At 45.2% G+C, this 21732-nt stretch overlaps 1 protein-coding gene across 12 annotated transcripts in view; it reads right to left on the reverse strand.

The window, feature by feature from the left end:
* The window catches only part of HFM1 (helicase for meiosis 1), a 164248-nt gene that overhangs the window by 7940 nt on the left and 134576 nt on the right, over positions 1 to 21732 (reverse strand). For 11 of the 12 annotated variants that reach the window (XM_061633640.1, XM_061633646.1, XM_061633648.1 and 8 more), the window contains 3 exons: positions 15522 to 15640; positions 14430 to 14512; positions 14190 to 14293 (listed from right to left, as the gene is read on the reverse strand). In XM_061633640.1, coding sequence (XP_061489624.1) covers positions 14190 to 14293; positions 14430 to 14512; positions 15522 to 15640 — 306 coding nt within the window. The remainder of the gene's footprint in view (positions 1 to 14189; positions 14294 to 14429; positions 14513 to 15521; positions 15641 to 21732) is intronic. The other variant, XM_061633651.1, reaches the window with a different exon arrangement.

Below are 21732 nucleotides of genomic sequence, written 5' to 3' on the forward strand. Positions count from 1 at the left end.
CTGCTCCACGAGCTAGAGGGAGCCCCAGCTGACGAAGCGTCAAGGCAAGTTAAGCAGCAGAGCGAGTTCGGCAGCAGGGCGAGGAGGCCAGGGCCCCCCACTCTGCCCGTCTGTTCCCTGACCTCAACTAAACCGCAGTCTCCAACCCATTGACGTAATAAACCTTAAACAAAACTATGCAGGTAAGAAGCCAGCAGGGGTGTGGGGGCTTTCCAGTGTTTTGCACCGCCTGCAGCATGTACGACTATCTGCCTGTTGGACAGAAGTCGTGGGTATGCTCTCGGTGCAATGAGCTCCTGGCTCTCCGGGAACGACTTCATTTCCTTGAGGCCAAGGTGGCGGACCTGGAAAAGCTGAGAGAGGCAGAGAGGTGTGTGGAGGAGGCCTTCAGGGACGTTATAGCTGTGTCCCACTCCAACGATGATAGCTCTCCTGCTATCATGGACAACGATGGTCTCGGGGAAGGAGAGCATCCAGCTGAGGAAGAGGGAAACGATCCCTTAGAAGGGACCCATTCCTTGGGGGATGAGCAGCTATCCTCTCGTGCCGAGGATATATCTCCAGGGGGTGGAGGGATCCTTGTAGTGGGTGATTCGATCATTAGGAACATAGACAGTGGGGTGTGTGATGGGCGTGTAGACCACAAGGTGTTTTGCCTGCCTGGTGCGAAGGTTGCGGATATCGCCTGTCGTTTAGATAGTTTGGTAGACAGTGCCGGGAAGGAGTCAGTGGTCGTGGTGCACGTTGGCACCAACGACATGGGGAAATGCAGCTGTGAGGTCCTGGAAGCAAAATTTAGGTTGCTAGGTAGGATGCTGAAAGCCAGGACCTCCAAGGTGGCTTTCTCTGAAATGCTACCGGTTCCACGTGCAGGACCAGCCAGACAGGCCCAGCTTCGCAGTCTCAATGCGTGGATGAGACGATGGTGTCGGGTGGAAGGGTTTGGATTTGTTAGGCACTGGGGAACATTTTGGGACAAGCCGGGCCTGTACAAAAGGGATGGGCTCCACCTGAACCAGAATGGAACCAGACTGCTGGCACTTAAAATTAAAAAGGTGGCAGAGCAGCTTTTAAACTGACTGAGGGGGGAAACCCGACAGGAGCTGAGAAAGGTCCGGTTCGGAATAAACCTCCCCCCTGGGATAAAAACCAAAGAAATGATGAAATTTTAAAAGGGGTAGGCCTAGAAGTAGGCATTGTGAGAGCAGGGGCACAGGATATAAATTCAGAAGAGCAAAATTACCACAGGCCTAACCACAAGTGCCAAAGACACTTGAAGAGAGACACTGCTTACAAGTGCCTGTACGCTAATGCTAGGAGCCTGCGAACCAAGATGGGAGAACTGGAGTGCTTGGTCTTAGAGGAGAGCATTGATATAGTGAGCATAACGGAGACCTGGTGGAATGGAGAAAACCAGTGGGATACGGTTATCCCTGGATATAAACTATATCGGAAGGACAGGGAAGGATGTATCGGCGGCGGAGTCGCTCTATACATGAAAGAAGGCATTGAATCCAGCAAGCTCGAAACACCAAAAGAGGCAGACTCCTCCACAGAATCGTTGTGGGTGGTGATACCATGCCCCAGGAGGGACTTAATACTAGGAACGATCTATTGTCCCCCTGATCAAAATGCTCAGGGAGACCTTGAGATGAGATATGAAATTGAGGAAGCATCCAAACTAGGAAATGTGGTAGTAATGGGTGACTTCAACTACCCGGACATAGACTGGCTGCATATGTGTTCCAGTCATGACAAAGAAGCAAAGTTTCTAGATATTCTAAATGACTATTCCCTAGACCAGTTGGTCATGGAACCGACCAGAGGGACGGCAACCCTGGACTTAATCCTCAGTGGGGACCGGGACCTGGTGCAAGATGTAAGTGTTGTTGAACCGACTGGGAGCAGTGACCACAGTGCTATTAAATTAAACATACATGTAACTGGCCAATTGCCAAGAAAATCCAACACGGTCACATTTGACTTCAAAAGAGGAAACTTCACAAAAATGAGGGGATTGGTAAAAAGAAAGCTGAAAAACAAAGTCCAGAGGGTCACATCACTCGAAAATGCTTGGAAGTTGTTTAAAAGCACTATATTAGAAGCTCAACTGGAGTGCATACCGCAGATCAGAAAAGGTACCGCCAGGACCAAGAAGATGCCAGCATGGTTAACGAGCAAAGTCAAGGAAGCTCTTAGAGGCAAAAAGTCTTCCTTCAAAAAATGGAAGTCTTGTCCAAATGAAGAAAATAAAAAAGAACACAAACTCTGGCAAAAGAAATGCAAGAAGACAATAAGGGATGCTAAAAAAGAATTTGAGGAGCACATTGCTAAGAACATAAAAACCAACAACAAAAAATTCTATAAATACATTCAAAGCAGGAGACCATCTAGGGAGACAATTGGACCCTTGGATGATAAGGGAGTCAAAGGTGTACTAAAGAACGATAAGGAGATTGCAGAGAAGCTAAATGAATTCTTTGCATCTGTCTTCACAGTGGAAGATCTAGGGCAGATCCCTGAACCTGAACTACCATTTGCAGGAAGGGATTCTGAGGAACTGAGACAAATAGTGGTAACGAGAGAGGAAGTTCTAAGCTTAATGGACAATATAAAAACTGACAAATCACCGGGCCCGGATGGCATCCACCCGAGAGTTCTCAAAGAACTCAAAGGTGAAATTGCTGATCTGCTAACTAAAATATGTAACTTGTCCCTCGGGTCCTCCTCCGTGCCTGAGGACTGGAAAGTGGCAAATGTAACGCCAATCTTCAAAAAGGGATCCAGAGGGGATCCCGGAAATTACAGGCCAGTTAGCTTAACTTCTGTCCCTGGAAAACTGGTAGAAAGTATTATTAAAGCTAGATTAACTAAGCACATAGAAGAACAAGCCTTGCTGAAGCAGACCCAGCATGGCTTCTGCAAGGGAAAGTCCTGTCTCAGTAACCTATTAGAATTCTTTGAGAGTGTCAACAAGCATATAGATAGAGGTGACCCGGTGGACATAGTGTACTTAGACTTTCAAAAAGCGTTTGACAAGGTACCTCACCAAAGGCTTCTGAGGAAGCTTAGCAGTCATGGAATAAGAGGAGAGGTCCTCTTGTGGATAAGAAATTGGTTAAGAAGCAGAAAGCAGAGAGTAGGAATAAACGGACAGTTCTCCCAATGGAGGGCTGTAGAAAGTGGAGTCCCTCAAGGATCGGTAATGGGACCTGTACTTTTCAACTTGTTCATTAATGACCTAGAATTAGGAGTGAGCAGTGAAGTGGCCAAGTTTGCTGATGACACTAAATTGTTCAGGGTTGTTAAAACAAAAAGGGATTGCGAAGAGCTCCAAAAGACCTCTCCAAACTGAGTGAATGGGCAGAAAAATGGCAAATGCAATTCAATATAAACAAGTGTAAAATTATGCATATTGGAGCAAAAAATCTTAATTTCACATATACGCTCATGGGGTCTGAACTGGCAGTGACCGACCAGGAGAGAGACCTCGGGGTTGTAGTGGACAGCACGATGAAAATGTCGACCCAGTGTGCAGCAGCTGTGAAAAAGGCAAATTCCATGCTAGCGATAATTAGGAAAGGTATTGAAAATAAAACAGCCGATATCATAATGCCGTTGTATAAATCTATGGTGCGGCCGCATTTGGAATACTGTGTACAGTTCTGGTCGCCTCATCTCAAAAAGGATATTATAGAGTTGGAAAAGGTTCAGAAGAGGGCAACCAGAATGATCAAGGGGATGGAGCGACTCCCTTACGAGGAAAGGTTGCAGCATTTGGGGCTTTTTAGTTTAGAGAAAAGGCGGGTCAGAGGAGACATGATAGAAGTGTATAAAATTATGCATGGCATTGAGAAAGTGGATAGAGAAAAGTTCTTCTCCCTCTCTCATAATACTAGAACTCGTGGACATTCAAAGAAGCTGAATGTTGGAAGATTCAGGACAGACAAAAGGAAGTACTTCTTTGGACTTCCGGGAAGGGTGACTTAGCCTGTGCCTGCTTTTGAGACGGGCTCCTGCCTCAAAAGAAGCTTATTCAGATATATCAGTCAGTTTTTTCTTTTTTTTTTGACTGATTAAACTTCTCCCGGGTAGGGAGAAACGAAGAGATTAACCTCAAAGCCTATTTTTGTTGGGACGACCAGATCTCATTAATTTATGGGACGAGGTCCAGCCGACGAAGGTGGGACGGATTTTCAACAGCAAGCTCTATCTGTTAAAGCGAACGTTCATCTTATCTTCTAAGAGAGAACGCACTAACAGGCAAGCACCCTTCTTTCTATATTTTTCTTTTACTTGACTTAAATTGTTGCTGTTTAAAAGAGATTTGCCAGATTGATCGGTTTTTGACATCTCACTGGGGAGCCATAACTTCTCTCTGCTACGCACTAATTAATAGCTTATCTCTGTTTTTGTTGCAAAAAGCTGTCCTGGATTTGCATTCTAAAGATATACACAGAAGAGGGATTTCTATTCCAGATTTTTATTTTGAAAAATATTATACTGTTTTGAGACTACTTTCTTTTTGGTCTATTTTATTTTGACGAATCTGTTTCTTGACGATTGCCATTAATTGTTTCGATCCTGGGAACTGCATTTTGTTTACTTAACTATTGGAGAGATAAGGCTGTCTGCTCTGTTTATACTGTGATGTCACCAAGTTTGGAGTATTAACCCAATTGTTGCTGAAATAAGAAGTGGTTTTCCTATATTTTTCTTTTAAAATGGCAATTAAGAAAGTGGCTGAGAATCTGGAAATAACTATGTTTCAGAAAATAATGGATGAGATTGAGATAACGAAAATTGAATTGAGTAAAATGAAGCAGGAGATTAAAGATATAAGGGTCCCTGTGAGAGAGGTGACCCTGGAAGGGGTCCCTGTGAGAGAGGAGACCCCGGAGATTGGAACAGGGGTCCCTGTGAGAGAGGAGACCCTGGAGACTGGAATAGGGGTCCCTGTGAGAGAGGAGATCCCGGAGATTGGAACAAACGTGGAACAGGAACAAGATTTGGAGTCTATGGACTTTAGAAATAAAATCTATTGTTTGGAACTCAATGTTATCTTTGAAGAAATTAATGAAGATTCTAGAGATAAAGTTATCAATGGCATGGATAATCTTCTGGACTGGAATGATGTGATGGAGCCCAATATAGAGAAAATCTATGGAATTAACTGCAGCCATGTGACAATGGAAAAACTTTTAAGAGATGACCCAGTGTATTTTGAAAAAAAGAACAGAGATATGATTTTACAGCAGTATTTCAGCAACCTATTCAGAATGGATGGCAAGAAAATATTTGGGATAGAGGTAATTCCCATCAGACTCTTACTATATGACTATGGCTTTGACAGCAAGATTATTATGGAATACTGATAATGGAAGATTGGATATTGAAATTACTGGACTTAACAAGACTACTGAAGATGGAAGATGGAAAATGGAACTAATAGAGATAATAGAACAATGGCTACTGAAATTACTGAACCTAACAGATTCTGATGTGATGGATTAATTGAAATGTTTATTTTGACTATGGTTATGACAATAAGATTATTATAATTAGTAATGAGATGGATTAATCGATATGCTTATCTGGAAAAAAAAATTGATAGATATATTTCTTAAAGAATTGAAACCTCTCTTTGACTTTTTGTGGAAAGAATAAAGTAATGTTTATGAGATTTGATGATTAAGTAAGATAACTACTGGAGGAAAGTGATTTTATAATATGACTTAAGAGACAGGATTGTTATATATTATAGACTTATAACTGATTTGATCTTTGACAAATGGGAAGTCAATATTTTACTCTTTATTTTTTATTTTTGTTTTTTTTTTCTTTTTTTCTTTTTGTTTAATTATTTTTGATTTTGTTTTTTGTCTTTGAATGTTTTATGATTTTGTCTTGTATGTTTTATGAAAATCTGAATAAAAATTATTGAAAAAAAAAAAAAAAAAGGAAGTACTTCTTTACTCAGCGCATAGTTAAACTATGGAACTTGCTCCCACAAGATGCAGTAATGGCCACCAGCTTGGACGGCTTTAAAAGAAGATTAGACAAATTCATGGAGGACAGGGCTATCAATGGCTACTAGCCATGATGGCTGTGCTCTGCCACCCTAGTCAGAGGCAGCATGCTTCTGAAAACCAGTTGCCGGAAGCCTCAGGAGGGGAGAGTGTTCTTGCACTCGGGTCCTGCTTGTGGGCTTCCCCCAGGCACCTGGCTGGCCACTGTGAGAACAGGATGCTGGACTAGATGGGCCACTGGCCTGATCCAGCAGGCTCTTCTTATGTTCTTATGAAACCGATGGACCACAGCCGGAGAACGTAGAGCGACTCCCCTCAGAAAGCGTTTGATGAACGGATGTGAGGAAATAGTCGCACCAGAAGAAGACACTGAGAGAATAGATGACAAAGTCGAGGCATGTCGACGTAAAGTGTTGGGTCTAAGTCCCATCATAAAGCCGTTATGGAGATATTGCAGCACCTGTTGCATGGTAGCCTGTGATGGATCATGGTGGTGGGACTGGCACCACTTGGAGAAAGCCACCCAAGTATGTTGGTAAATACGAGTGGTAGATGGTCTTCTCGAGGCCAAGATAATATCAATAACAGCGTCCAACAGGCCAGCCGACCTCAAATGTCCCCATTCAAACGCCACGCTGTTAGATTGAGCCAAGTGGGGTCCTGGTGCCATACTGGACCCTAGGATAGAATGTCTGGCCTTACTGGAAGAGTCCAAGGATCCATCACTGACATTGCAAGGAGATCCGAGAACCATGGTCTGCGTGGCCAAAATGGTGCTATCAGGACCAACTGTGCCCTCTCGCTTCGCGCCTTCCTCAAGGTTTTGGCTAACAACGGTATTGGAGGGAAGGCGTACAAAAGACCGTCTGGCCACGGTATTGACAGAGCATCCACTGCTTCCGCTGTTGTGTCCAGGTATCAAGCAAAGTACCTGGGAAGCTGGCAATTGCGACTGGAAGCAAACAGATCGACTGAGAGGACGCCGAACCGACACTGGAGACGATGGAAAATAGTTGGATGAAGTTTCCATTCTCCCGGAAAGACCTGTTGTCTGCTGAGCCAGTCTGCTGTCACATTCCAAATCCCTCTGAGGTGTTCTGCTTTTAGGGATTGTAGATGTTGTTCTGCCCAGATGAAGATGAGGGAGGCTAAGTCCTGCAGAGGACGGGACCTGGTGCCCCCCTGTCTGTTCAAATGTGATTTTACACAGGTGTTGTCCGTTCGAATGAGAACATGGTCCAAAGGGAACAGAGATTGAAAATGAAGTAGAGCTAGGTGGACAGCCTTTAGCTCCAGCCAGTTGATGCTCTGAGTCTGCTCTGCGGTGGACCAAACCCCCTGAACGTACTGGGAGTTGCAGTGGGCTCCCCAGCCGATGAGACTGGCATCTGTGGTAACAACAATCCTGCGGGGTTCTCTGAATGGAGTGCCCTTAGAAAGATGTTGGACCCTCGTCCACCGGCAGAATGAAAGGCGCAGTGCGGGGCTCAAGGGAACTTTGCGATGATTGGAGCTGGCAATGTCCTGTTGAAAAGGCAACAAAGTCCACTGAAGGAGACAAGTGTGGGCGTGAGCCCATGGCACAATATGGATGGTAGAGATGAACATTCCGAGCGCCCTGGCTAGGAGCATGACGTCTGCGGATGTTTGTTGCATCAGGGACCTTGCGATGTGTGTGATGGCAATGATGCGATCTGGAGACAGAAACACCATTGCCTGCAGAGTGTCCAACATCGCCCCTAGATGAAGTAGGCATTGGGTTGGTTGAAGATGGCTTTTGTCGAAGTTGACAAGCCAGCCGTAGGCCTGCAAGACATTGAGGGTGAGCGTTAAATGACAATGAGCCAGCTCTTCAGAGCTTGCCCGTATTAAAAGATCATCCAGGTATGGATAGAGATGGACCCCTTGAGTCTGGAGATAAGCCACTAAAATGAGTAGCACTTTGGTAAATACTCTCGGAGCAGAGGAGAGGCCGAATGGCATCGCTCTATATTGAAAGTGCTGGTGGCCAAATGCAAACCGAAGAAACTTTCTGTGGGCTATGCAAATAGGGACATGGAAATATGCTTCCTTTAGGTCGATAGAAGCCAGGAAGTCTCCTTCATGCAGGCTTTCTGTAATGGAGTGGAGGGATTCCATTTTGAACCTGCAATATGTTACAAAGCGGTTGACGAACTTGAGGTCCGATACTGCCCTCCATGATAAATCTCGTTTAGGCACAGCAAATAGGAGGGAGTACACCCCTTCCGACCTCTCAGTTGTGGGGACTGGCTCTATCGCCGCTATGTCCAAGAGGTGATGTATAGCTGTCTGCATGATGCTGTGCCTGGCTGTTGCCCTTGGACAAGGAGACGGATGGAATTTGTTTGGTGGGGTCGCCCAAAACTCTATAGCATAGCCATAACGAAAAAGGTCCCTGATCCAGGAGACCGTAGTGAGGCGTAGCCACTGGTCTCCAAAAATAAGTAGTCTGCCACCGACGGGAGGTGCATTAATACTGCTTGTGTTGGCGAGACCCTCCCCTATATGAGGACGATGAGGAACCCCTGCGCCCTTGGTACTGACCTCTGACCTGGAAACGCCGGTTCCAGGATCCCCTGAAGGAATTGGGGTCATATGATCTGAAGTCGTGTCCTCGTCCTCCCGGCCGCGTTCCTCGAAAGGGCTGGTTAGTGCAGAAGGAGGGAAATCGCCTGAAATGTCTGTGATCGATGTTCTTGACAGTGGCCAAAACTGGTTTGTGGGCGTCTTTGGGATCGACCAGCATTGCCTTTAGAGCTTCCTCGCCGAAGAGCAAAGATCCGGAGTAAGGAGCCCTAGAAAGATTCACTCTGGCCGTAGTGTCAGCTTGCCAGTGGCGAAGCCAGAGGGTCCATCGAGCAACTATCTGGGACGTCATGGCTCGTGCCCCCAGTTGAGTGGCATCCAAAGTGGCATCAGCTACAAACGCCGCTGTCTTATGCAACTTTATCAGTGACCTTCTGAGGGAGACAGGATCAGGGTTAGGGTCCTCTAGAAGATCATCTAGCCACTGGAGAAGACGGAAGCTGATGCGGAGGCACGCATGGAAAAGGCAGTGGCCTCATGATTTTTGCGGAGAGCGAAGTCTAGTCGTCACTCAGTAGCATCCTTGAGTTGGGATTCACCTACCCTAGGCAAAAGAGATCGTGAAACTAGGCTAGCGATCGGTTCGTCTATGCCGGGGAAGGCTAGCTTAGTGGCAAAGTCAGGGGCTAAGGAGTACAGTTTGTCAGCCAGGTTCTTGAAACGGCGAGTTTGGAATGGATGAGACCATTCTTCGGTGGCCAGTTTGGCAATGGGATCCGGCACCGGGATGTAGTGCTCAGTTGGTGCAGGGGATTTGAGGACCCTGGCCCCTTTAATAGCTGGAGTGGTAGTTGTTGGAGTCGCAGCTTGGAGACCAAGGGTGTTAACTACCCTGCGTGCTAGAGGCTGATAATCTGAGGCATTAAATAGGCGATACGATGTATCCTCCTCATGTTCTGAACAGTCGCTCCAGTCGTCTCCGTAAGCGTGATCAGCAAAGGTTGACTCCTCCCCATACGAAGCTTCGTCAGTACACCTGCCTCTGGCTACGTCAAAAGGATTTGGGGAGCAAGAAGGGTTTGCCTCATGACACACACGTTGTTCCATAGCACGTTGAGGTATGGCAGGGACTTGTGGTGGTGACTGCATTTGAGTGAAAAATGACAGCATGCCCTGAAGTTGTGAAAGGAAATCATGGGACAGCTGCAGCCCCGTTGGAGCAGATGTTTGTGCCTGAGTAGGTGGCTCCGTGGGTTGAGTCGGAGGATAAGCCCTGGGAGCCAACATGGGAGGAGGCTGGCTAGGCGGAGGCTGATTAGGAAATCCAGCAAAGTCCTCCTCGTCAGAAGAAGCATCGGGGGAGTGAAACATGTCCGTTAGCTGTTCCTGAGCTGCTGTGGTGGGGGTTGGCACAGAAGCATAGCGTGGACGCTTGGGTTTGCTATGGCTTGCAAGGTGTTTGGTCTTAGCCAGTGCTTTAGCATGCTTAGTCTTAGTTGCATTAGATGGTTGAGGCTTGGCTGTCTGAGACATGTCTGACTGTTCCGCCATCTTATATTTACTTTGGGTGCAGTACATGGCCACAGCGGGGGCAGGATGTAGAGACCCGAACAGGCACAGTACACGACCACGGAGGGGGTAGAATGCACTGGCAGATGGCTAAGTACATGGCCACAGAGGGGGCAGGATGCACTATGGTATCGGCGTCAATATAATGCAGACTAGATTTCAGGCTTGGTACACGGCCACAGAGGGGGAAGAATGTACAATGTATACTTCAGGTTTGGTACACGGCCACAGAGGGGGCAGAATGCACTATGGCATCAGCGTCAATATAATTCAGCCTAGGTTAGGCTTGGTACACGGCCACAGAGGGGGCAGGATGTACCAAATGGGGCAGAATGTAAAGTCCAGCCACTGAGATCAGAGCCACAGCCTTAATGATACAGCCACAGAAGTGTAAGTTCAAGTAGTTGTATAGCAGACAGTCATAATGAGCAGCAGCAGGAGTCGTGTGTAAAGAACCTTAGTATAGCTATAGGGTCCTATCTGCAACACACATACAGGGAGCCCTGCAAGGAAGATCTCCTTTGGTTAATAACAGGAAATAACAGAAAGGGCGGGAAAAAAGGGACAAACAAAATGGCGCCCGTAAAAAGAGCGGGAAAAATATGATCAAAAATGGCAGAGATGAAGAAGGAGCAATGGCGGACTCGTGCCAGCGAACTGGGGGAAGAGGCTACCTAGTACAATCTCACAGTAGCAGCCGCGGGACCTAAAAAGCGCACTCGCAGCTCCGAAAACCCAAGGGGGGGGGACGTCCGGGAGAATGTTGTAACGGGTAAGGCAGCAGAGAAACGGCCGCCACCGACTACAGAGTGCTATTGAGAGAGCCGCAGCCGCAGACTACAATGGAGCGCGGCCGAACCCAGGAAGGTATTGACTCGAGCGGTTAAAAAACGTGGGCAGGGAAGGCTAGAAAACGGGTGGCGGGACAACGCAGGGAGCCGCAGCTGCAAGCTCCCGCCTGAGGGAAGAGAGAACCGCAGCCGCGGTCTCTCTGGGGACGCCACAGAGCACAGCTCAAGGCAGCCCAACAGAGAAAAGCCGCTACGGTAGAGTTGCAGCCGCAAGCTCCCGAGGGAAGCGGCAGAACTCGGAGAGAAAAGACTCAAATACGGCCTGAAACGTAGAGAACCGCAGCCGCGGTCTCTCTAAAAGCCGTCAGGTAAGCCAAAAAGGGGAAATAAACTGCCCGGGCAAGGGAGAACCCCCCCCCCCAAGAGAATTCCCCAGGAATCAATTAAACAGTGTTAACACAAGACAGAGGGAGGAAAACACTTGGTAGACACACAGGTAACAATACACAAAGAGACACCAAAGACTTAGCTAAATGCTACGTTATAGATCTCAATCTTGTTCGTACGAAGGCAAGAATGAACTGGAGAGTGGGAGGAGCCTGACGCTCCTAGTCTTGACTTCAAAAAACATTCTTGCCTTCGCACGATAGGTGGAGCTGATACCCCGCAGTGATGGCATACCTCCTATGGAAAATATCCCAGTATTTCCTGAATGTCACCCATGGCAAAGAAAAAGCCACAAGTAAATTTCAAACTGTTAAAAAACAAAAACATAGAATCATAGAATAGTAAAGTTGGAAGGGGCCTATAAGGCCATCAAGTCCAACCCCCTGCTCAATGCAGAAATCCAAATCCTGCCTCTTGAATGCCTCCAGTGTCGGAGAGCCCACTACCTGCATGATGCAGCTAAAGTAAGGCACTTTAAACAGATCTGTTTTCGCAACGGGATGCCTCGGGATGCAGTCCCACTACTTTTTTTGCAGGCAGCCCTCCTGGCCCCCTCCTAGAGTGCCAATCATTTTTTTCAATTCCCAAGTGCAGAACAAACAAGTGGGCACGTTTTCTGGTTGCCTTGGGAAAGACAGGCCTTGAATCCAGCGAGGTGAGCAGTCACTACAGCCAATAAGCAGTCAGCATGGATCCCCCTTGCACACTGTTTGGGTCCTACCATTTGTTGTTGTGGGGAAAGAGAGAGTCATGAGGTCCTGAGAGACAGAAGTTTATGTAAAGAGGAGGGTGGACAGCCAAGGCCAGGTACTTACTTTCTTATGATCACTGCAAGCTCAGGCTGCGAGCCAGGAGCAAGCTTTGGGGGAGTGATTGGGGCTTGCTTTTATAAAAAGTTGTGATGGGAAGGATGGAGCAGTGGATGGGTCCCTGCATGCTGAAGATGTTGTCTGCTAGCAAGTGCTTCCTTTCCTTTGCCCCACGGAGGAGTTTTCTTAAGTGGGGGGGGGGGTTGTTCAAGTTGTGTGTGTGTGTGTGTGTGTGTGTGAGAGAGAGAGAGTGAGTGAGAGATCTTGTTCGGTGGGGATGTACTCTTAAGTAAACGTGTGTTATGATAGCCTTACATCCCAGTCCTATTCATGCATACTCAAAAGTAAGTCCTACTGTGTTCTGTGGGGCTTACTACCAGGTGAGTGTGTAACTCAATAACAACTGTAGGAAGTTCATCAGAAAACTCTGACAATGCAAATGTAATACCATGCAACTGATCTTTGTTGTGTGTATGTGGTGGGGAGCTCCAATTTAAACCAGTAAACAGAAACCTTCTCAGATTGGTTGCTTACTCTTTTGGAGTAGAGAGAGAGAAAGTGTAGTGCTAACTCTGTTTCATTTTTTTAAGGGGCCACCTGCAAAAGGGTGTGTGTGTGGTTTTGTTCCAGCCCAAAGCCAGGAGTTAGGAAGGGAAAAAGAGAGAAAAATAGGTTGGGGGAAGTGTGTGTGTGCGTTGTGTGTAGATCCATAAAGCTGGGTATGTGTCTGGATGTTTCTATTGGGTAGGTGGAGTTATGTTGCTGTAGGTCTTTCACCTGCTACATTCAGTGTGCAATCAGGCATTGTATTTTAGATGGAAGGAGTTGAAAATGATTTAAGATTTATAGCAATTCTGTTCAGATGCTCACGCTGGGATAAATTCAAGATTTAAATAGTTAAAAATCAAGCACTGATTCATTTGTTGTGGTTATTTATTAATACTTAATAATAACTAAAGCATTTTTTTGTTTTTTCATTTTTAAGCAAAAAGGATTTGAAATCCCCCTCAGCCATGAAGCTCATTTGGTGCCCTTGGGCTCAACCTACCTCACTGGTTAGTTGTGAAGATCTATAAGGAGGTGTAAATTGGTTGCAAAGGTGGACTTAGTGCTTGTATCAGAGGCATCAAATTTTGCTTCCTTTACCCAAAATGATGCATCTTTATAAAGGAAAGGACTTTTTTCTCTCTACCCCCAACCCCCCCCCTTAGTACACCTCCAGGCTTCAACCAATCTGGCATGATTGTGTGCTTAAATGCATGCATAAGCCAATTGTATTCAAGTGTGCTTATTCCCAGGGTGGTGTGTACAAGGAGCCCTTTCACCAAGAACCCTCCTCTGTCCCTTCCTCACAAGAAATCCTAGGCTCCCTTACCTGGGAGTAAGTCCCATTAAACACAAAAAGACTTGCTTCTCTGAGTAGAGATATATACCTTGGGATTTTTTAAACTTCCACTCACACTTACTGTATAGTAGAATCTGCAGAAAATAATTTATAAGGTGTACCTGATCTCACATTGAGATTACAAGGAGACAGAAGCCACTAGCTAAGTGTTTTTTAAGGGGACACCTGCAAAATGGGGGGGGGAGAAACAGCAGCTCTTTGGTACCCCAGAGATTCCTGGTGTCCAAACAACTCATTTATCAATTGCAGACACTGAAAGCTTATTTTTACTGAATAAAATACAGTTTTATTGTATTTCCATCCTGGGCTTCTTTGGGAGGAAAGGCAGAATATAAATTTAATAAATAAAATAATCGTAGAAGGTTGCATAATCTTAGGAGAGGGAATGGCTGTGAGAGCTGTGAGAGGGCGTGGTGTGACTATTATGAAGGGGCCCGGCACTCCTAAATTTGCCACTACACTACTGCTTTTAAATGCCATTGTTTGCAACTGAAATAATTTCTCCTGTTGAAACCTATAGCATTTGAAGGTGTTTAACTATGGCTGAATTGAACCCTAGAATAATAAACCTTGGGTATCATTAATAACTTACTAGTCTCTTTGGAACTTTCATGTTCCAGACAAAATCTTTCATGGAGATCAGAATCATTCCTCTCTTCCAATGAAATGAACTCTGAATGTTGTACATACTCTGACCTTTATAAAAGTGAACAAAATCATAAGAAACTTTAAAAATTAAATCTAATTTTATATAGAAAATAAACATTAAGATTGTTGATAATAGACCATACAATAAACTGGATGACAGATTATTGTTATGACAGTACAGTACCTTGACAATCTTGGAAGAAAAGATTTAGGAGTATAACCAAATTGTTTAAAATCCACATTTTGAGATTTATTTGACATCTGCATCTAAAATATAGGGAGAGATTATTACAATGGACATATACGATGGAATGGGTTTGGTTTATGTATGTACAAATGAAACTAGAAAATGAATACTTCTGACACCTTGTCAGGAACAGGAAAATCATATATGAACAGCATTATTTTTCCGCACTTTATAAGAGGTGTTTTCATATGGTAGAAAAAGGTGTATAATATTTTTTTTAAAAAATATGAATTAAATGAACAAATTTATTCAGCAGTGACTTGGAACTATGCAACCGTCTCAGCAAGCCTGGGCTGGCTGTAATCTATAGTTTGTTAACCACATTTCATTCCCTGTTATCAATTGTCCAAGTCATTTTTCACTAGGAAAAAAATCCTGCAGGAAGGAAGAGCAGTTCCACACTCCTTTGTGTAATTTTACAAAGAGCAAAGAATGAACAGCTGTCCTGCAGTGGTACAACTGTTCAGCTTTGATAGAAAAAATATATATTTCATCCGAAACTTGCTAACAAGAAGTCTTAACTCTGCCCAAGTTTTAATTCTACTGAGTTCCAATACAAAATATGTTAAGAATAATATATGATGCCCCATCTTGGTTTTCAAACCTTGCACGCTCAAATCAGGCAGCATTTCTAGATGTAAAATTTGATGTTTCCATACAATGTATAGCACTTGCATCCCAGTCTTTAAGCTACTTCCTCATAAATATTGATTCCAGCCTTACAGCCAGATCCTAATTTCCAAGGAAATAAATTCCAGTAATTACAAATTATCCCAGCAAACTTAACTTTAAAATAAGTCTAATTATAATTTACAATAAAAGTTACTGTCAAGTAAGTTTGCTGGGATAGTTTCCATTATAATGGTTATCTTTATTCTCTTCTAGGATCTTAATCATTATATACAGTTTTGCCTCTCTGCCCACTACATGTTTGACCTGAGTGACTATTTCACTAATAAAACGCTTTTAACTACAGACATACATTTTATGAACAAAGTGAAAAAGCAAAGAATTACTGCATCTGTAAACCTTTAATCGTTTGACTGGAGGAACAGCTGATACTGTATTTCTGTTTCTCAAATCAGCAAGATAGGAAGAAAACTTTGAACCTTTCTTCATTTCAGATTTCTGTGAAACTCCAATTTTACCTTCAAAAGATAAAATGATACGTCTTTTGTTTATTTTATATTTGTATTCATTTAAAATATTCTTGTCACACTAAGTTAGGAACATGACATTTTAAGGTACAGAAATTTCAGAACATCCGTTGGTAAATATGGATCTGAACAACCCGATAATCCGCCTCTATTTCTAAGGAGTAAAGTTGCATGTAGCTACCATTTATTTCATCTCAGACACTTCAGGTGTAGTAGCTTAGACCACAAAGTTTTGCACTAAAAACCCAGACATGTCCTGCTGTATATTCTGTATCAGGGAATCATTCCTAAATCATATTATTCCATTATGTAATTTCACAGCCAAGCTTCCTAAAAATATATATCCAAGTTTTTGTAAATGATCTTTGATTAAGAGAAGCTATGTTCCCGGTACAGAGGGAAACATTAATTTCTTTCTCAAAAATTATTATTTTTTGCGTTGAATCTTCTGTAGCCAAGAAAAAATATGATCTGCCTGCCTGATTAACTGGAGTATAGGCTGGTTCGGATATCACCCTAAATCATAGTTTACTGTTATGAGAATGAGCTACACGCAGTCTTGGGCTCATATACTCCCTCTCCAACTCTAGTGCAGCCACAAGAAAGCATTTAGAAGCTTTCACTTCTGTTTTAGGTTAACTACAGTGTGTCATGTCATCTGAACCTGACAAACTGTGGTTAATCTTAGCCATGATTAATGGAAACAAGCCTGCTTCAAACTATAGTCTGTTAACTTGACTTGTTTCAACTAACACAGATTGATCACAATTTAGGGTTTAAATGGTGGGTGGGGAACCCCTGGCCCTCCAGATATTGTTGAACTACAATTCCCATCATCCCCAGCAAGCGTGACCAATGGCCAGGATGGCAGATCACCTAGGACCTACATGTATGCCACTTCGGATTTCTAGATGAAAGAAAGACAGGATATATATGTAAGAAAATAAATAAATAAATAGTCCAAAACATTTGTAGGATACCAGGTTGGTGAACGGCAGAATAGACAGTTATAGTTGATGAACGTAGATTGTGGGCAGGACTTGCTGCTATGATCCTTCTCCCTTCTATGTGCATACATACATACATACATACATACATACATTTATTTAAAATATATACATATATTTGAAAAATATATTTCATCTTTTAAAAAATATATACTTGACTGTGAAAAACCTATAAGCAGTTTACAAAAAAAACCCTATATGCATATTCGTGTGAGCAGTGCTACTGTTAAAATCACAGGAACTTCTAGAAGAAAAGGGAAAGTAATGTGTCCTGAAGCACTTCTTAAACATACCAAGGAGCCCTTTTTGCTCTTTAACCTAGCAACTGGTGAACAGTTCCTGATTTGGGGTTTTGTGGGGTGAATTTAGTTCCAGTACTGTAGATGAAGTAACTACATACCTGTCTAATCTAATTTACCAAGTAACTCCTGGGGCACTCTCCCTTTAGAAGCCATGGCCCATGTGGCTTTAGCTAGGTATTGGCTGAGATTGGACCACTGGTCTCACCTGAAGGGTGATTTTCATAGGAGGACGGCCATCAAGCGGGTTATAGCTCCACCTATCGTCCGAAGGCAAGAATGTTTTTTGAAGTCAAGACTAGGGGCACTAGGCCCCTCCCACTCTACAGTTCATTCGCAGCGAGTCCAAAGAGAGATATCTGAAAATGCAGGAAAAAAGGCCAACGGGCCTACCAGCAAAGACATAACACAATAACAATAATCATAATAATATGACTCTAACGTATCGATATAACATTAATAGAAGTCTTGACTTCACTAGTAAATCTAATATAATAGCGTAACATGAGTATATGAAGAGGCCCCCAAAAATATCTAGGCATCCAGTTATCCTCCACTGGGAGGGTCGTGATGGGATACCTCCTATGAAAATCACCCTTCAGGTGAGACCAATGGTCCATTTTCCATAGGAGGACTGCCATCAAGCGGGATGTACCAAAGCAGCCCATAACAGGGAGGGACCACCCACGTCCTAATCATCATTAAGAACCTGTTGCAACACTCGTCTGCCAAAAGAGGCATCGGCAGAGGCATAGCGATCTATTTTGTAATGCCTTATAAATGAGTGTGGGGTAGACCAAACAGCAGCTCTGCAAATATCAGCAACAGGAGTGTTGGTAGCAAAAGCAGCCATAGTGGCCGCTGACCTAGTGGAATGCGCTGTTATACTAGCTGGAACTGGAAGCTTAAGGGACTGACAGGCTAAGGTAATACATGCACGCAACCAGCGGGATAATGTGGAATTAGCTACTTTATGCCCCATAGAACGTGGATGAAAGGATACAAACAAAGACTCAGTTCGTCGTATATCTTGGGTCCTAGACAGGTAGGTCTTGAGCGCCCTCCGAACATCCAATGAATGCCAAGCCTTCTCTAGAGGATGGGTAGGATTGGGACAAAATGAAGGAAGAACAATGTCCTGGTTGCAATGGAAAACTGAATTGACCTTGGGACGGAAGGCAGGATCAGTTCTCAGCACAACAGAGTTCTCCAGTATGGAGTCCCGCAGGGGTCAGTTTTGTCCCCCCTGCTTTTTAATATCTACATGAAGCCGTTGGGAGAGGTCATCAGGAGTTTTGGAGTGCGTTCTCATCAGTATGCTGATGACACGCAGCTCTACTTCTCCTTTTCATCTTCCTCAGGTGAGGCTGTCAATGTGCTGAACCGTTGCCTGGCCGCGACAATGGACTGTATGAGAGTTAACAAACTGAAGCTCAATCCAGACAAGACTGAGATGCTGTTGGTGGACAGGTTCTCTGATCGGATGGTGGATATATACCCTGTCCTGGACGGGGTTACACTCCCCCTAAAGGAGTGGGTTCGTAGTCTGGGAGTCTTTTTAGACTCTTCCCTCTCACTTGAGGCTCAAGTAGCCTCGGTGGCAAGGAATGCATTTTACCAACTTCGGTTGGTAGCCCAGCTACGTCCCTATTTGAGTAAAGAGGACCTTACATCAGTGGTACATGCTCTGGTAACCTCGCGTTTGGATTACTGCAATGCGCTCTACATAGGGCTACCTCTGAAGACAGTTCAGAAGCTACAGCTAGTGCAAAACGCAGCAGCCAGACTGCTAACAAGGACCAAGTGGTCCGAGCATATAACACCTGTTCTGGCCCGCTTGCACTGGCTGCCAATATGTTTCTGGGCCAGATTCAAAGTGTTGGTATTAACCTATAAAGCCTTATACGGTGCAGGACCACGATACCTTGCAGAACGCCTCTTCCAATATGAACCGGCCCGTACACTACGTTCTACTACGAAGGCCCTCCTCCGGGTTCCAACTCATAGGGAGGCCCGGAGGGTGGTGACAAGATCTAGGGCCTTCTCAGTGGTGGCCCCCGAACTATGGAACAGTCTCCCCAAGGAAGTGCGCCTGGCGCCGACTCTGCTTTCTTTTCAGCGCCAGGTTAAAACCTTCCTATTCTCTGAAGCATTTTAATTTAAATTGATTTAATTTTAAAAATGTTATTGTATTGATTTTAGACTGTATTATTTTGTATTATATTGTGTCATTTATTGTATTTCCTATGTTATTGTATTTCTATGTTCACCGCCCAGAGAGCTATTGCTAGTCGGGCGGTATATAAATTTAATAAATAATAAATAATAATAATAACAGAGTCCTTGTGAAAGACACAGAGATGGCGTGCAGAAGACAATGTGCCCAGTTCCGAAACTCATCCCGCAGACGTGATCGCGATCAGGAACAGAACCTTGAGTGACAACAGGCGTAAAGGCACAGTCTGAAGGGGTTCGAATGGAGGATGTTGTAAAGCCTGAAGAACCTTCGACAAACTCCATGAGGGAAAACGGTGGAATACAGGCGGTGAGCGTAGAGCGGTTCCCCTCAGAAAACGTTTGATGAACGGGTGCGAGGCAATGGGAGCACCAGCGGAGGACACTGAGAGAATGGACGACAGAGTGGACGCATGTCGACGTAAGGTGTTGGGTCTAAGTCCCATCAGGAGGCCCCTATGAAGGAATTGCAGCACCTGTTGTATTTTAGCCTGGGAAGGATCGAGGTGCTGGGACTGACACCATCTGGAGAATGCCACCCAAGTATGTTGATAAATACGAGTGGTGGATGGTCGTCTCGAGGCCAAGATAATATCAATAACAGTGTCAGACAGGCCAGCAGACCTTAAATGTCCCCGTTCAAAAGCCACGCTGTTAGCTTGAGCCAATGGGGATCCTGATGCAATATTGGGCCCTGGGATAAGAGGTCTGGCCTGACCGGGAACGTCCATGGATCCGTCACTGACATGGCAAGGAGATCCGAAAACCACGGTCGACGGGGCCAAAATGGTGCCATCAGAACCAGCCTGGACCTCTCGCGTCGTGCCTTCCGCAAGGTTCTGGCTAACAGTGGTATTGGAGGGAAGGCGTACAATAGGCCATCCGGCCACGGTAGCGATAGGGCATCCACCGCTTCCGCTGTCGTGTCCAGGTATCGAGCAAAGAACCTGGGTAGCTGGCAATTGCAACTGGAGGCAAATAGATCGACTGAGAAGACGCCGAACCAACACTGGAGAAGATGGAAAATGTTCGGATGAAGTTTCCATTCTCCCGGAAAGACCTGTTGTCTGCTGAGCCAGTCTGCTGTCACATTCCAAATTCCTCTGAGATGTTCTGCTTTTATAGATTGCAGATGTTGCTCTGCCCAGTCGAATATGAGGGAAGCTAGGTCCTGCAGAGGATGGGACCTGGTCCTCCCTTGTCTGTTTAAATGAGATTTGGCACACATGTTGTCCGTTCGAATGAGAACATGGTCCAAGGGGAACAGAGACTGAAAATGGAGCAGAGCTAAGTGGACAGCCTTCAGCTCTAGCCAATTGACGCTCTGCGTCTGTTCTGCTGTGGTCCAAACCCCCTGAACGAACTGGGAGTTGCAGTGGGCTCCCCAGCCAAGGAGACTGGCATCTGTGGTGATAACGGTCCTGCGGGGTTCTCTGAACGGAGTGCCCTGGGTGAGATGTTGGACCCTCGTCCACCGGCGGAATGAAAGGCGCAGTGCGGGGTTCAAAGGAATTGCTCGATGATTTGACCTGGCAATGTCCTGCTGAAACAGCAACAAAGCCCACTGGAGTTGGCGAGTATGAGCTCGAGCCCATGGCACAATACGGATGGTGGACACCAACATTCTGAGAGCCCTGGCTAGAAGCATGACGTCTGCGGTTGCGTGGTGCATCAGAGACCGTGCGATATCTGTGATAGCAGTTATGCGGTCTGGAGACAGAAACACCGTCGCCTGGAGGGTGTCCAACATCGCCCCTAGATGTTGTAGGCGTTGGGTTGGTTGGAGATGGCTTTTGTCGAAATTGACTAGCCAGCCATAGGCCTGCAAGACATGGAGCGTGTTAGATGGTAATGAGCCAGCTCCCTGGAACTCACCCATATTAAAAAATTGTCCAAGTAGGGGTAGATATGGACCCCTTGAAGCCAGAGGTAAGCCACTAGTATGAGCAGCACCTTGGTAAATACTCTCGGGGCAGATGAGAGGCCGAACGGCATCGCTCGATATTGAAAATGCTGGGGGCCGAAAGCAAACCGAAGGAATTTTCTGTGGGCTATGCAAATAGGCACATGGAGATACACTTCCTTTAGGTCGATAGAAGCCAGGAAGTCTCCTGCTTGAAGGCTTTCTGTAATGGAGTGGAGAGATTCCATTTTGAACCTGCGATACTTTACGAAACGGTTGACGAACTTGAGGTCCAACACCGCCCTCCATGACAGACCTCGTTTGGGCACAGCAAATAGGAGAGAGTACACCCCTTTCGACCTCTCTGTTGTAGGGACTGGCTCTATCGCCGCTATGTCCAAGAGGTGATGTATGGCTGTCTGCATGATGCAGTGCCTAGCTGGTGCCTTGGGACAGACAGAAGGGTGAAATCTGTCTGGAGGGGTTGCCCAAAACTCTAGTGCATAGCCATAACAAAAAAGATCTCTGATCCAGGCGACCTGAGTCAGCCACAGCCAATGGTCTCCAAACAGAAGCAGTCTGCCCCCAACTGGTATCGCGTTAATACTGTCTGTGCTGGCAAGACCTTCCCTTATATGA

The sequence above is a fragment of the Rhineura floridana genome, chromosome 6 (assembly GCF_030035675.1).
Source record: "Rhineura floridana isolate rRhiFlo1 chromosome 6, rRhiFlo1.hap2, whole genome shotgun sequence".
NCBI classification, from domain to species: domain Eukaryota; kingdom Metazoa; phylum Chordata; class Lepidosauria; order Squamata; family Rhineuridae; genus Rhineura; species Rhineura floridana.